Genomic DNA, 14,214 nt, shown 5'->3' with positions numbered 1-14,214 from the left:
ACATCAGCACAATAACTGTTTGTCGGTAGCTTCATGAAATGGGTTTAGCCGCACGCAAGTGTAAGATCACCATGCGCAATACCAAGCGTCGGCTGGAGTGGTGTAAAGTTCGCCGCCATTGGATTCTGGAGCAGTGTAAACGTGTTCTCTGGAATGATAAATAACACTTCACCATCTGGCAGTCCAACGAACAAATCTGAATCTGGTGGATGCCAGGAGGATGCTACCTGTCCGAATGCATAGTGCCAACTGTAAAGTTTGGTGGAGGAGGAATAATGGTCTGGGGCTTTTTCATGGTTCGGGCTAGGCCCCTTAGTTCCAGTGAAGGGAAATCTTAACGCTACAGCATACACTGACATTCTAGACGATTCTGTGCTTCCACATTTTTGGCGACAGTTTGGGGAAGCCCCTTTCCTGTTTCAGCATGACAATGCCCCTGTGCACAAAGCCAGGTCCATACAGAAAGGGTTTGCCAAGATCGGTGTGGAAGAACTTGACTGGCCTGCACAGAGCCTTGACCTCAACCCCATCAAACACCTTTGGGATGAATTGGAACTGCGAACCAGGCCTAATCACCCAACATCAGTGCCCGACCTCACTAATGCTCTTGTGGCTGAATGGAAGCAAGTCTCTGCAGCAATGTTTCAACATTTAGTGGTAAGCCTTCCCGGAAGAGTAGAGGCTGTTATAGCAGCAAAGGGGGGACCAATTCCATATTAATGCCCATGATTTTGGAATGAGATGCTCAAGGAGCAGGTGTCCACATAGTTTTGGTCATGTAGAGTAAATATCAAAAAAGATTCTCAGTGACTGAGTCTGTTGACATTGTTTTGGTGAGTAATGACGCTGGAGGGGAGGGCTGCTGTTTTACAGGCTCCTAACCAAATGTGCTACTTTGTTTGATTTTTTGTGTTGTTTGTAACTAATTTTGTACATAACGTTGCTGCTACCGTCTCTTCTGACCGAAAAGAGCTTCTGGACATCAGAACAGCAATTACTCACCTCGAACTAGACAAAGATATTTTCTTTAATAAGTCCGACGTGAAGGATATACTGCTTTGTCAAGACAAGGCCCAAATCCCTGTCAACAGCATGAAGAAAATACAGAGGAAAATGTGGAGGAGGGTGGGGTGCTTTGTAAGAATTCACTGACGAGTAGGTAAATCACCACTTCCCTCCGTATTATTGGCCAACGTGCAATCATTGGAAAACAAACTGGACGATCTACGATCAAGACTATCCTACCAACGGGACATTAAAAACTGTAATATCTTATGTTTTACCAAGACTTGGCTCAACAACGACACAGATAAATTAGAGCTGGCTGGCTTCTACGTCTGATAAGATGAGGGGTGGAGGTGTGTGTCTATTTGTCAATAACTGCTGGTGCGCAATGTCTAATATTTAAGACGTTTTGAGGTATTGCTCGCTTGAGGTAGAAAATCTCATGATAAGCTGTAGATAACACTATCTACCAAGAGAAGACTGCACTCAACGAGCTCTATAAGGCCATAAGCAAACAAGAAAATGCTCATCCAGAAGTGGCGGCCCTAGTGGCTGGGGACTTTAATGCAGGCAAACTTAAATTCGTTTCACCTCATTTCTACCAGCATGTCACATGTGCAACCAGAGGAAGAAAAACTCTAGACCACCTTTACTCCACACAAAGAGACGCATACAACGCTCTCCCTCGCCCTCCATTTGGCAAATCTGACCATAATTCTATCCTCCTGATTACTGCTTACAAGCCAAAACTAAAGCAGGAAGTACCAGTGACTCGCTCAATAAGGAAGTGGTCAGATGATGCAGTGCTACGCTACAGGACTGCTTTGCTAGGATAGACTGGAATATGTTCTGGGATTCATCCAATGGCATTGAGGCGTATACCACCTTAGTTAACGGATTCATCAATAAGTGTATTTATGACGTCGTCCCTACAGTGACTCTACGTACATTTCCCAACCAGAAGCCATTGATAACAGGCAACTTCCCCACCGAGCTAAAGGCTAGAGCTGCCGCTTTCAAGGAGCGGGACACTAACCTGGACACTTATAAGAAATCCCTCTATGCCCTTAAGACAACCCATCAAACAGGCAAAGATTGAATCCTACTACAACGGCTCTGATGCTCGTTGGATGTTGTAGGGCTTGAAAACTGTTACGGACTACAAAGGGAAACCCAGCAGCGAGCTGCCCAGTGACGTGAGTCTACCAGACGAGCTAAATGCCTTTTATGCTCGCTTCGAGGCAAGCAACACTGAAGCGTACATGAGAGCACCAGCTGTTCCGGACGACTGTGTGATTAACCTCTCCGTATCCTATGTGAGCAAGACCTTTAAACAGGTCAACATTCACAAAGCCACGGGGCCAGACAGATTACCAGGACGTGTACTCAAAGCATGCACGTACCAACTGGCAAGTGTCTTCACTGACATTTTCAACCTCTCACTGCCTGAGTCTGTAATACTTACATGTTTCAAACAGACAAAGCTCATCACTAAGCTAAGAACCCTGGGACTAAACACCTCCCTCAGCAACTGGATCCTGAACTTCCTGATGGGCCGCCCCCAGGTGGTAAGGGTAAGCAACAACACATCTGCTACGCTGATCCTCAACATTGGGGCCCCACAGCAGTGCATGCTTAGTCCCCTCCTGCACTCCCTGTTCACCCACGACTGCGTGGCCAAACACAACTCCAACACCATCATTAAGTTTGCTGACGATACAACAATGGTAGGCCTGATCACCAACAACGATGAGACAGCCTATAGGGAGGAGGTTAGAGACACCAGGACAACAACCTCTCTCTCAATGTGAGCAAGACAAAGGAGCTGATCATGGACTATAGGAAAAGGAGGGCCGAACAGGCTCCCATTAACATCGACGGGACTGAAGTGGAGCGGGTCGAGAGTTTTAAGTTCCTTGGTGTCCACATCACCAACAAACTATCATGGTCCAAACACACCAAGACAGTTGTGAAGAGAGCACAACAACACCTTTTCCCCTCAGGAAACTGAAAAGATTTGGCATGGGTCCCTAGATCCTCAAAACGTTCTACAGCTGCACCATCGACAACATCCTGACCGGTTGCATCACAGGCTGGTATGGCAACTGCTTGGCATCTGACCATAAGGCACTACAGAGGGTAGTGCGTACAGCCCAGTACATCACTGGGGCCAAGTTTCCTGACATCCAGGACATATATATTAGGCGGTGTCAGAGGAAGGCCCACAAAAATTGTCAAAGACTCCAGTCAACCAAGTTATAGACTGTTCTCTCTGCTACTGCACAGCAAGCAGTACCGGAGCGCCAAGTCTAGGACCAAAAGGCTCCTTAACAGCTTCTACCCACAAGCCATAATACTGCTGAACAACAAATCAAATAGCCACTCAGACTATTTACATGACCCCCCTTTGTTTTTACACTGCTGCTACTCGCTGTTAATCTATGCATAGTCACTTTACAAATTACCTCGACTAACCTGTACCCCACACATTGACTCGGTACCCATAGCCTCATTATTGTTATGTACATTTCTTGTGTTACTTTTTGATTGATTAGATGTTTTTTTTTAACTTTAGTTTATTTAGTAAATATTTTATTAACTCTATTTCTTCAACTGCGTTGTTGGTTTAAGGGCTTGTAAGTAAACGTTCCATGATAAGGTCTACACATTTTATTTTATTTGATATATAAACCCTTCTCATAAAACATTATCAAGGTTTACACATAAAGTAGTGTATACGTCGCTTATGCTGGTATTGAATTTAAAGTTTTATTAAATCCAATTATTTTCAAATGTAGGCCGATAGCGTCAGAGAACAATTAGAATAGCCCTATAGGCTAAAACGTTTTCTAAGGAAAAAAATAGCCTACCTCACAGGGATCTATCTGGTCGTTCTCCTGGAGTAAATTCAAATTCAAACATATCCCAGCCTAGGGACTTGCAAATTAATAAAGACTACTAGGCAAGTACTACATAATGACTATGTTTTGGGCATTTTATTGAATAGTTTGCTAGTGCAGTTGCCTAGTAGGCTATGATTTCCTCGTTGTGGCTTTTATTATAGAGGAAGCCACAGGTCCATTGAATGTCATGTTACTGCCAAAAAGTGTAGTACACAAAGTTCATTCACTCTCGGGAGCCTACGACAACTGATGGTCACAGCCACACAGTAGAGGAGAAAAATGATCTTACCTTGTCTTTTTGCTTGAAACTATACTGTTTTGTGCCAAAAAATAGAGTATTTTTAAATTGCTTTTTCAATACGGTCGGTGGGTAAACGGATATGTATTTGTCACTACAGTTCGGCATATGACAGCCGCATTATGCTCGACTCATCTCTCAACTTTAGGCTGCGGAAGAGAGGCTGCACCGTGGTTGTAGTTTTAGGTGTTATTAACCTCTTAGTGGCTTTATTTTATTTAATGGGTTACTCGAATGGGTTGTCAGCAAACAAACAAATAAAGACACAGACGCGAAATGAAACAGCTTTAATTACCGTGACACTTCAAGATAATGGACAACACGACCTTAATAACAGAGTTGTAATATTGCGAACTCCGAAGTTTCAGGATATACATTTACCCAATGCAACTACTACAACTACTACTACTACTACTACAACTACTACTACTACTACTACTACTACTACTTTGTGGAATAAGTTTGAAAAATGTTCTGATACGTCTCCACATCTGGGTAAGTAGGCTATGATTTGATCAATTAATTTTAATTCAAGGGCTGGTATTTAATCAAACATGCACAGCAGAAACATGGCATTATATTGCATTATACATGTAATTGTTATAAACATGTAAAAGGACTCTTTATAACACATTAGCAGGCTATTTCCATGCTGATTTTTTCTCCAATTCCTCTGTCATGCACATATGGACTGTATTTGTTTCCCTAATCAAGCATGGAACCTGAATCCAGATAGTTTGGCCTCCCAAGGAAATACATTAAAACTTTTGATATTTAATCGAACTGTTTGGCCAAAAATAACAAGGAAATGAGCATGCTGCATATCCTTGAAATATATATAATTATCAGCCATAACATTCATGGGATCATTCTCTGGGATCTTCTCCAAACATACACTGAGTACACCAAACATTAGGAACACCTTCCTAATATTGAGTTGCAACCCCTTCGCCCCATTTGCCCTCAGAACAGCCTCAATTCGTCAGGGCATTGACTCTACAAGGTGTCTGACTCCAATGGCTGGATTTCCTCTGGGTGACAGGAAACTGTTGAGCATGAAAATCCCAGCAGTGTTGCAGTTCTTGCGCCTGGCACCTACTACCATACCCCGTTCGACACTAAAAAAATGTTGTCATGTCCATTCACCCTCTGAATGGCACACATACACAATCCATGTCTCAGTTGTCTCAAGGCTTTAACCTGTCTCCTCCCTTTCACATAAGTGACATCGATAAGGGATCATAGCTTTCACCTGGATTCACCTTTTCAGTCTATGTCATGGAAAGAGCAGGTGTTCTTAATGTTTTGTAGCCTGGCACAGTTGCATCAAACATTGTATTATGTAATTATAAATATATGATATAGTTGTGTATCTCATATTAGGCCTATATTTCCTGGCTTTAACTATAAGTCAATATGAGGAAAGATCTTTCGATTTATTTCATGTTTAAGCTGAGCTGCATTGTGAAGTTTGCTCTCTGTTGCTGAAAATAACTATATGTTCTGTGTTCAGCTCAATCATGGCTCGGGGCAAATACTTTCAGCAGCATAGACCATACTTTTTGGGGGGGACGAGATAACACATATTTCCTCTTAACCCCTGAACTGCCTGTTGCAAAGAGACAAGCATGAGATATCCGTTAAGTCAGCACCATTTCCTGTGGTTCTGGTTGTATCTGTGTGTCAAATCAAATTTTATTGGATCACGTACACATGGTTAGCAGATGTTATTTCAGAGGGGTTGGGTTAAATGCAGAAGACACATTTCAGTTGAAGGGATTCAGTTGTACAACTGACTAGGTATCCCCCTTTCCCTTTATTGCAAGTGTAGCGAAATGCTTGTGTGTAGTGAAATACTTGTGATATCAATAAGGGATGCAATAAGGGATGCGTCCGTGTGTGTGTGCGTGTGTGCATGCGTGCACCTGTGTTTGTGAGTGTGCATGCATGCGCGTGTGTGTGTGTGCTCTATTTTTTTTACATGAGGTCAAAGGCTGAAAACTTTGAACAAAGAGAGAGCGAGATGGAGGCGTGAAGGCAGAAAGTGAAAAGGAAGTGAATGTGGTTAAGGAACAGGAAGAGGTGTGTGAGAGTTTATGACCCAAGAGATCTGTTTCTCCTGACCTGCAGTTGGGCCTCTCAGGGTGGAGTTCTCTACGCCTGTCAGCTTGGACACAGTGAGGAAGGAGAACCCAGGTCTGCAGGAAGGAGGTCGCTACAAACCACATGACTGCGTCGCCCTCCAGAAGGTTGCTCTAATCATCCCCTTCCGCCATCGTGAAGAGCACCTCAAGTTCTGGCTCCACTACCTCCATCCCATCCTTCAGCGCCAACAGCTGGACTATGGTGTCTATGTCATCAATCAGGTAAAGCCAGAGAAACCAGTCTAATCTCTATGCATGACTGGTTTCATCTATTCACTGAACTAGCCTTTCAGAGTCTGTCTGAACAAAGAAGACTACTCAGTTGTCATAAATTTGTTTATTCATGCCTAGAGTTTTCCACACAAGTAACCTCCCACCCTTCATTATAGATAACAGGAAGAATGTTAACCTCTCTGGTATCAGTGGGACACTAGCGTCCCACCTCGACAACAGCCAGTGAAATTGCAGGGCGCCAAATTCAAACAACAGAAATCCCATAATTAAAATTCCTCAAACATACAAGTATTATACACCATTTTAAAGATACACTTCTTGTTAATCCAACCACAGTGTCCGATTTCAAAAAGACTTTACGGCGAAAGCACACCATGCGATTATGTTAGGACAGCGCCTAGCCACAAAACACCATACAGACATTTTCCAGCCAAGGAGAGGACTCACAAAAGTCAGAAATAGCGATTAAATGAATTACTATCCTTTGATGATCTTCATCTGGTGGCACTCCCAGGACTCCATGTTACACAATAAATGTTCATTTTGTTCGATAATGTCCCTCTTCATGTCCAAAAACCTCAGATTAAATTGGCGCGTTATGTTCAGTAATGCATTGTCTCAAATAACATCCGGTGAAACTGCAGAAAGCCAAATGAAATTACAGAAAAACTCATCATAAACATTGATGAAAGATACAAGTGTTATACATAGGATGAAAGATAAACATCTTGTTAATCCAGCCACTGTGTCAGATTTCAAAAAGGCTTTACGGCGAAAGCAAACCATGTGATTATGTTAGGACAGCGCCTAGACACAAAACACCATACAGACATTTTCCAGCCAAGGAGAGGACTCACAAAAGTCAGAAATAGCGATTAAATTAATCAGTTACCTTTGATGATCTTCATCTGGTGGCACTCCCAGGACTCCATGTTACACAATAAATGTTTGTTTGTTCGATAATGTCCCTCTTTATGTCCAAAAACCTCCGTTTTGTTGGTGCGTTTAGTTCAGTAATCCAAAGGCACAAAGCACGCTCTCAACATCCAGACGAAAAGTCAAAATAGTACAATAAAAGTTCGTAGAAACATGTCAAACGATGTTTAAAATCATTCCTCAGGTTGTTTTTGTCATAAATAATCAATAATATTTCAACCGGACAAAAGCTTCGTCAATAGAAAAGGAAAAACAAGAAAGGCGCGCTCCCAATCACGCGCTGGACTCATGTCTGGAAATTTCCACTGTCCACTCATTGAAAGTGCTGCATCTCCCTCATTTTTCAGAGTAAAAGCCTGAAACAATGCCTAAAGACTGGCCATATGTGGACGAAGCCATAGAGATAGTGAACTGGGTCCTAAGTCTTTGTATGGTGGATAGGCTTTCAATGGAAAAACAGCCTTTCAAAATAATAGTATTTCCTGGATGGATTTTCCTCAGGTTTTCGACTGCCATATCAGTTCTGTTATACTTACAGACATTATGTTAACAGTTTTGGAAACTTTGGAGTGTTTTCTATCCGAATCTACTAACTACATGCATATCCTAGCTTCTGGGCCTGAGTAGCAGGCAGTTTAATTTGGGCACGCTTTTCATCCAAAATTCCGAATGCTGCCCCCTACCCTAGTGAAGTGTGTCGCAACATCCCCCCCCTCACAGTTACAAATCATTACTCAGGGTCTTTAAACCGACGCTGAATCTCAATAGCCTATCCTTGATTCCTTGTGTCCTCTCCTGCAGTCCTTCACCCTCGCTTCCTACAGAAAATGTAAGAGGGACGAAAGAAGAGGAAACGTAAATGTACGGAACTACGAAATGATAGATTTGTAAGAAGTGCGACATTTGTGAGAAACTAAGAGAGCTCTGAGAGAGACACTGAGAGAGACACTGAAACAGGAGATAGACAGACATCCAGCTCCAGCCCCCCAGCTCTCCAGCCCCAGCGCCCTTCCACACAAGCCCAGGCCTGTTCTTTAAACACAGACATGGTTCAGCTGTGAGTTGAAGTTTATACTCACTATCTATAAACCACCAGCTGTCCTGCTGTGTTTCTCACAGATAATCAGAGGGCACAGCCAAGTCACCGTGATGAACAAATGGAAGCCTTCGGTTTGCAAAACAGTTTGCAACATGGAGTGTCTCAATCAAATAACCATGATCCCTGATGTGATGTCATCAAGTATGAGTTTATTCTAATGTATTGTTTTAAAGGACAACATGTCTTACTGTAGGTAGGATAAGAGGAACTAAACATGGTTGACAGACAGCCTCTATTTCCTGATTGTGTGGTAACTCAGGTCCATGTATTGCTGTTGGATGGTTTCTCCCGTGGGCAAATGTTTGTTGGTTTAAGTCAACAGATTTAGTCATTGTTAAAGGATTTCAGACACAGCACCTTGCTGTCTTTGTGTCTTTGTGAACAGGTTATTGTCTTGTAAACCAATTAGAAATCAGATATGGCAGTATGAGCGCCAATCCTACACTACTGGAAGAGAAAAGAGTCAATGGCACGCTATAGAGCGGCAAAGCTGTTTGACTGCATACCGCTGACAGCTTCTCTCTTTCTTTTTATTCTTCTCTTTCCTCCATACCTTTCCTCCTTTCCACCACATCCATCACCTCAATGAACTCTCTGCCTTTCCTAACTTGTAATGATAAAGAGACAGAGGACTGCTTATTTTTTCTCCCATAGATAAAAACAAATAAATAAATGTTACATTAAAGGGGCAATCCATAGTTGAAGCAATAACAAAGCGGACTCCCTGCCTCTGTTTTAGTAAAAAAAAAAAGGCCTGGAGAAATGTAATTACTTTTAAATTCGTAGATGGAGCTATTGATGCAAAGACTGATCATCCAAGACATCAACATTATAGTTTTAAGCATATTTTCAGGCTATGCATTTACAATGTTTACAAACATTGGAGTAAAACCAGCTTATATTTTGGGTTCTGATGGGGTATGAAAGTTGAACTAAGCTCAAAGGCATTTATACGTTATATTCTTCAAGAATCAATCTATCGTTAATTTATAAGTACAAAATTGGATGTAGCAACTGCAGATTGCCCTTTTAAAGCATGAAAATGGTCAGGTATAGTAGCCTTCAGGATATAGCAGGTATCTCTAATTATGAAGATTAAACAAAGGCAACTGATTAAAGCAATTGTAGATGAGAGGGCATGCTTTTTTAGCACGGCTGTGCTGCGATCACAGGTACGAGGCGGATCCGAGTGCCGTAGATCAGCGCAGTCGTGATAAATAAGTCGTTTAGCACAACCTCGAGTCAACAATTGCTTTTCTACAACGGGTTACCAATTAGATAAAACACTTGATTTTGATATGTATTCATAGGCTACTATTTCATCCCTCAATGAAAATATAGGCCTAGTCCTGACACAAATCTTGGTTGCTAGCCAAGCCGGCTGGTCGTTCATTCTATCCGTTTAGGTTGCCAGAGCCGTGACCCAGTCGTGAAGTCTTTTTGTTCCATATCAATGATTTTCCCTGACATAGAACATTTGCTCTCCTGTCAGGACCCTGTTCAGAGGTGCTAGCCAACTACACAGCAACACAGTCACTTCAAACGGAAGCAGGAAAGACCGCAAACTAGCTGCATTTAATTTTGTTTGATTCATGATTTTGACGGGCTGAGAAAATATTTTGTCTCGTTTGTCTCGTCCTGACACGATAATCCTCGTTGGGACAGTGGAGATAGAATTTAAACAAATGTCAGAGAGAAAGACGGCAACGTTTGTACAAACCCCCGTGGTTGCAATCCAAATGTAATGCCTCGATCAGACCGACATCGTCATTGCGTTTTGGCACACCAGAAGTACATTCATTTCCAATGGAACGCTGCGTTTGCCTCGCGCTCTGTGTTCTGTGTTGTGCATACGTTGGATTTATCCAACGTATGCATCAACTTGTATGCATAGACTTGACAGAAATAGTAGCAAAAGGGGAATGTTGAACTTTTATTGCACACATATAGAGTAACAATTTTGGATTACATAATGGGAAAAGTTTGACTACAGAATATATTACACAGCATTGATGTAAATCGCTGTCGGTCTGATTGAGGCGTTACGCTAGAAGCACGGGAGATAATGTCTAAATGCTTTTTATAGTGGAAATCAAGTTAATGAATGGCCTGTCTGGGCTGATGGTACAGTGGATGCGCAGTGATTTCTCTGATGGAACAGAAAGCAAGATGCCAATTTTTGTATTATAGGCTTACCCGTGCTAAACTGATCATTTAGTATGGCTTAGACCGCGTCTCAACCAATCACAAAGCTTGTTTTGACCAACCTGTTGCTCAGAATTGTAACTTTAGATTTATTTTGTTTAAATAATCAAATTCAATATTATTTCATTTTTGTGGTGTATTTGGATGACAGAATCATCACTTCGGCCCTAACTGTCAGCTGATGACTACCACACATTGATAGTGAACAGTAGCCTACTCCTATGAAGATGACATTAACAGTGTAGAGGAAATAACTGTGTCCTTACATGACTTCTACAGGTTCTTCCTGTTCTTTTCTGACATTTCTTAAGGGGAAGTCCCTTGCTTTTTCTATTTAGTGTATTGCATGATGGTTGTGCAAATATTGTTTACTTTCCTCATATGAGATAAGGACAAAACCTGTCTGGGGCTCCTAGGATCCGGTTTCGCAGACACACATTAAGCATAGTCCGAGACTACATTTATTTTTAGACCAGGACTAGGCTTAATCTGTGTCCAAGAAGAGGGCCCCTAGTGACTGTCTTTTAGAAGGTGGTGCGTTGACCTGAAGTAATCTGTAAAAGAAAAAAGTAGTGAGTGCGGACCTTCCTTTTTTTCTAGTACTTTGCTCATATGCTAATGACAATGTGAAGTTAGCTGGCTGTTGGGAAAGAGAACTGGCTTGAATGTGCGTTGCAGCTCAGTAGATCTTCAGGCTGTCAGTGACTTAGAAAACTGGTCTGCTTGCTTTTTTTATTTATTTAACTAGGGAAGTCGGTTAAGAACACATTCTTATTTACAACGATGGCCTAACCCGGCCTAACCCTAAACCGGACGATGCTGGGACAATTGCACACTGCCCTATGGGACTCCCAATCACAGCCAGTTGTGATACAGCCTGGAATCAAACCAGGGTCTGTAGTGACACCTTTAGCACTGAGATGCAGTGCCTTAGACAGCTGCGCCACTCGGGAGCCCCTTCTCAGTAAATCTTTAAATAGTTTACCCAACAATGGAAGATCTGTGACAGCTAAGAAGAAAAAAAAAACGTTCTATGCCTGTGATGTGGTTGTCCCACCTAGATAACTGTAGTCGCTCTGGATAAGAGCGGCTGCTAAATGACTCAAATGTAAAATGTAAGAGTAAACCAACTTGAAATCAATTTGCATATACTGGAACTTTTTTCAAATACCATTTTTGATGAATTAAACCTTTTCTAAGGACAAACTTTATTCAATTATAAGTGAATATTTGGCAAATAATTTAGCGTACCGATGTTTTGAAAATTACTGTCATTTCTTCATTAGGATGGAGACAACACATTCAACAGGGCCAAGCTGATGAACATTGGCTATGCTGAGGCCCTGAAAGAGTATGACTACGACTGCTTTGTGTTCAGTGACGTGGACATCATCCCCATGGATGACCACAACACCTACAAATGCTTCAGCCAGCCCAGACACCTGTCTGTCTCCATGGACAAGTTTGGCTTCAAGTACGGCACAAAACTCAACCGACAACTTCTTTCTAATGCATCATCATCATTTTGTTTAATTGGGACTCTTCCTCAATTCATACTATGAGTACATAGCTAGAAGAGTTGTAAACAAGTATATCTACTTATGCTTAGCCTACCCTTTTCATTACTTGGCTCTTTGTATGGGCCAGGTTAGAAATATTTTGTCTTTGTCTCATCCATAGGTTGCCCTATAACCAGTACTTTGGTGGTGTCTCAGCGTTAAGTAAGGAGCAGTTCCTTAAAATCAACGGCTTTCCCAACAACTACTGGGGCTGGGGTGGTGAAGATGATGACATTTTCAACAGGCAAGACAGTGCATTCCAACCCAAACAGACTTTTAAAGCATTACAGATGAGCCTATATTAAAGTCAGACTTGGCAAGGGGACATCATCACTTTCTAATGTTACCGATGCATTGTATAATGTTCATGCAAAACACAATATATCCACCAGGGTGTTAGGGTCAGTCAATTCATGAACTAAACTGAAATTGCAGGTTTTTTTTCCCAAAAAAATTTATAAACTGAAAAGGAGAAGCTATTTCCTAAAAAAATTGTCACATTTTTTACTTAAATCACTTCCTGAATTGAATTACAATTGACCCCAACACTAAATTCCACAGTATTTCCAACGTGTATGCAAAGTCCATTATAATAATAAACTCTGATTTCCACAGGGTGAGCTCCAGAGGAATGTCCATCTCTCGTCCAGATGGCGAGGTCGGGAAATGCCGGATGATCCGTCACGAGAGAGACAAACTGAACAACCCAAATCCTCAGAGGTAAAGCTTTAGATTAGAACAACCACATTCAACATGTTCCCCACAATGTTGTATCTTTAAAAAAGATCATTTAGATTTTAAGGGGAAAGTTTTTATTTCTTTATGATAGCATCAGCATTGTTACTCAGCCATCACAGCCAAGAAAATATTGGCTATTGTATGGCCCCAGAATTGACATATCAGTGCATCCCAAATATCTTCATATGAGGATAGTAGACTGATAAGTCGTTTCCTTTGCATCGCAGGTTTGACAGAATACAACGCACGAGACTGACGATAAATACCGATGGGATCAGCTCTCTCAAGTACGAAGTCGTCAAAGTGGAAAAGGATGCTCTGTTCACGAAAATCACTGTAGATGTGGGGAAAACTCAGTGAAAGTTGATGAATGTTAGTAGTTGTTTTGCACATCACTTATCACAAGGTGGTGGGCAGAGAAAGCACAGCGGAACCATGGAATGCAGTACCGAGAATGCTCTGAATTCTCCGGAACACGTGTATTTATTGTGGAAACCAATGGATAGCACTTGGATAAATAGGATGGCACAACAAGACCTCATAAATATCAGAGTGGATCAAAATGTTTGATCAACATGTTTGACTTTTAATGGCAGTACAAAAGGGAAGGCGTGTGGGACGAGGAAGTTATTTTGTATATCATTTGTAATGAGTTGTCTTTGTGTAATTCTGTAAGGGAGAACTACTTGGTTTAAATGTGTATATAAGTTGTATGAATATGCATATAGTTAATGCGTATTTTTTATATGGTTTCTTCTTTCATTTTCGGCTAAGATATTTGAGATGATTATGGTTTAATATATTTTTTGCGGAAATGTTTCCCATGTTTGAAACTGTGTGAAAGGTCTTAATCACAATCTAAAAGCAACTATTGGTTTGGTTACTTATATATGTTTCTAAAAACACCAGTTGATAACACACTTGTTTTCTGTGATTCTGTACATTCACTACTACATTCACTACATGATCACTTCCATGCTTCTTTACATTCAAAACCTGTTCAATACCCGTGACATGATCCCTTCCATGCTTCTTTACATTCAAAACCTGTTCACTACCTGTGACATGATCCCTTCCATGCTTCTTTACATTC

The 14,214-nt window shown here is 41.5% G+C and overlaps 1 protein-coding gene across 2 annotated transcripts; it reads left to right on the top strand.

Moving 5' to 3' along the window:
- Positions 1-4,113: 4,113 nt before the first annotated feature.
- Positions 4,114-14,039, top strand: LOC123744190 (beta-1,4-galactosyltransferase 1). Of its 2 annotated transcripts, XM_045722700.2 has the most exons (6): positions 4,114-4,701; positions 6,337-6,572; positions 12,111-12,298; positions 12,505-12,627; positions 12,999-13,103; positions 13,349-14,039. In XM_045722700.2, the coding sequence occupies exons 1-6, from the start codon at positions 4,329-4,331 to the stop codon at positions 13,479-13,481; spliced, it is 1,158 nt and encodes a 385-aa protein (XP_045578656.1). In that variant the 5' UTR covers positions 4,114-4,328; the 3' UTR covers positions 13,482-14,039. The 2 variants fall into 2 exon arrangements, with proteins under 2 accessions (XP_045578656.1, XP_045578657.1); XM_045722701.2 differs by lacking the exons at positions 4,114-4,701; positions 6,337-6,572 and adding an exon at positions 9,470-11,396.
- The last annotated feature ends 175 nt before the right edge of the window (positions 14,040-14,214 follow it).

Source organism: Salmo salar, chromosome 08, assembly GCF_965601325.2.
Source record: "Salmo salar chromosome 08, fSalSal1, whole genome shotgun sequence".
NCBI classification, from domain to species: Eukaryota; Metazoa; Chordata; class Actinopteri; order Salmoniformes; family Salmonidae; genus Salmo; species Salmo salar.
Note: the sequence above shows the minus strand (reverse complement) of the source record. Positions and strands in the feature narration are given on the sequence as shown.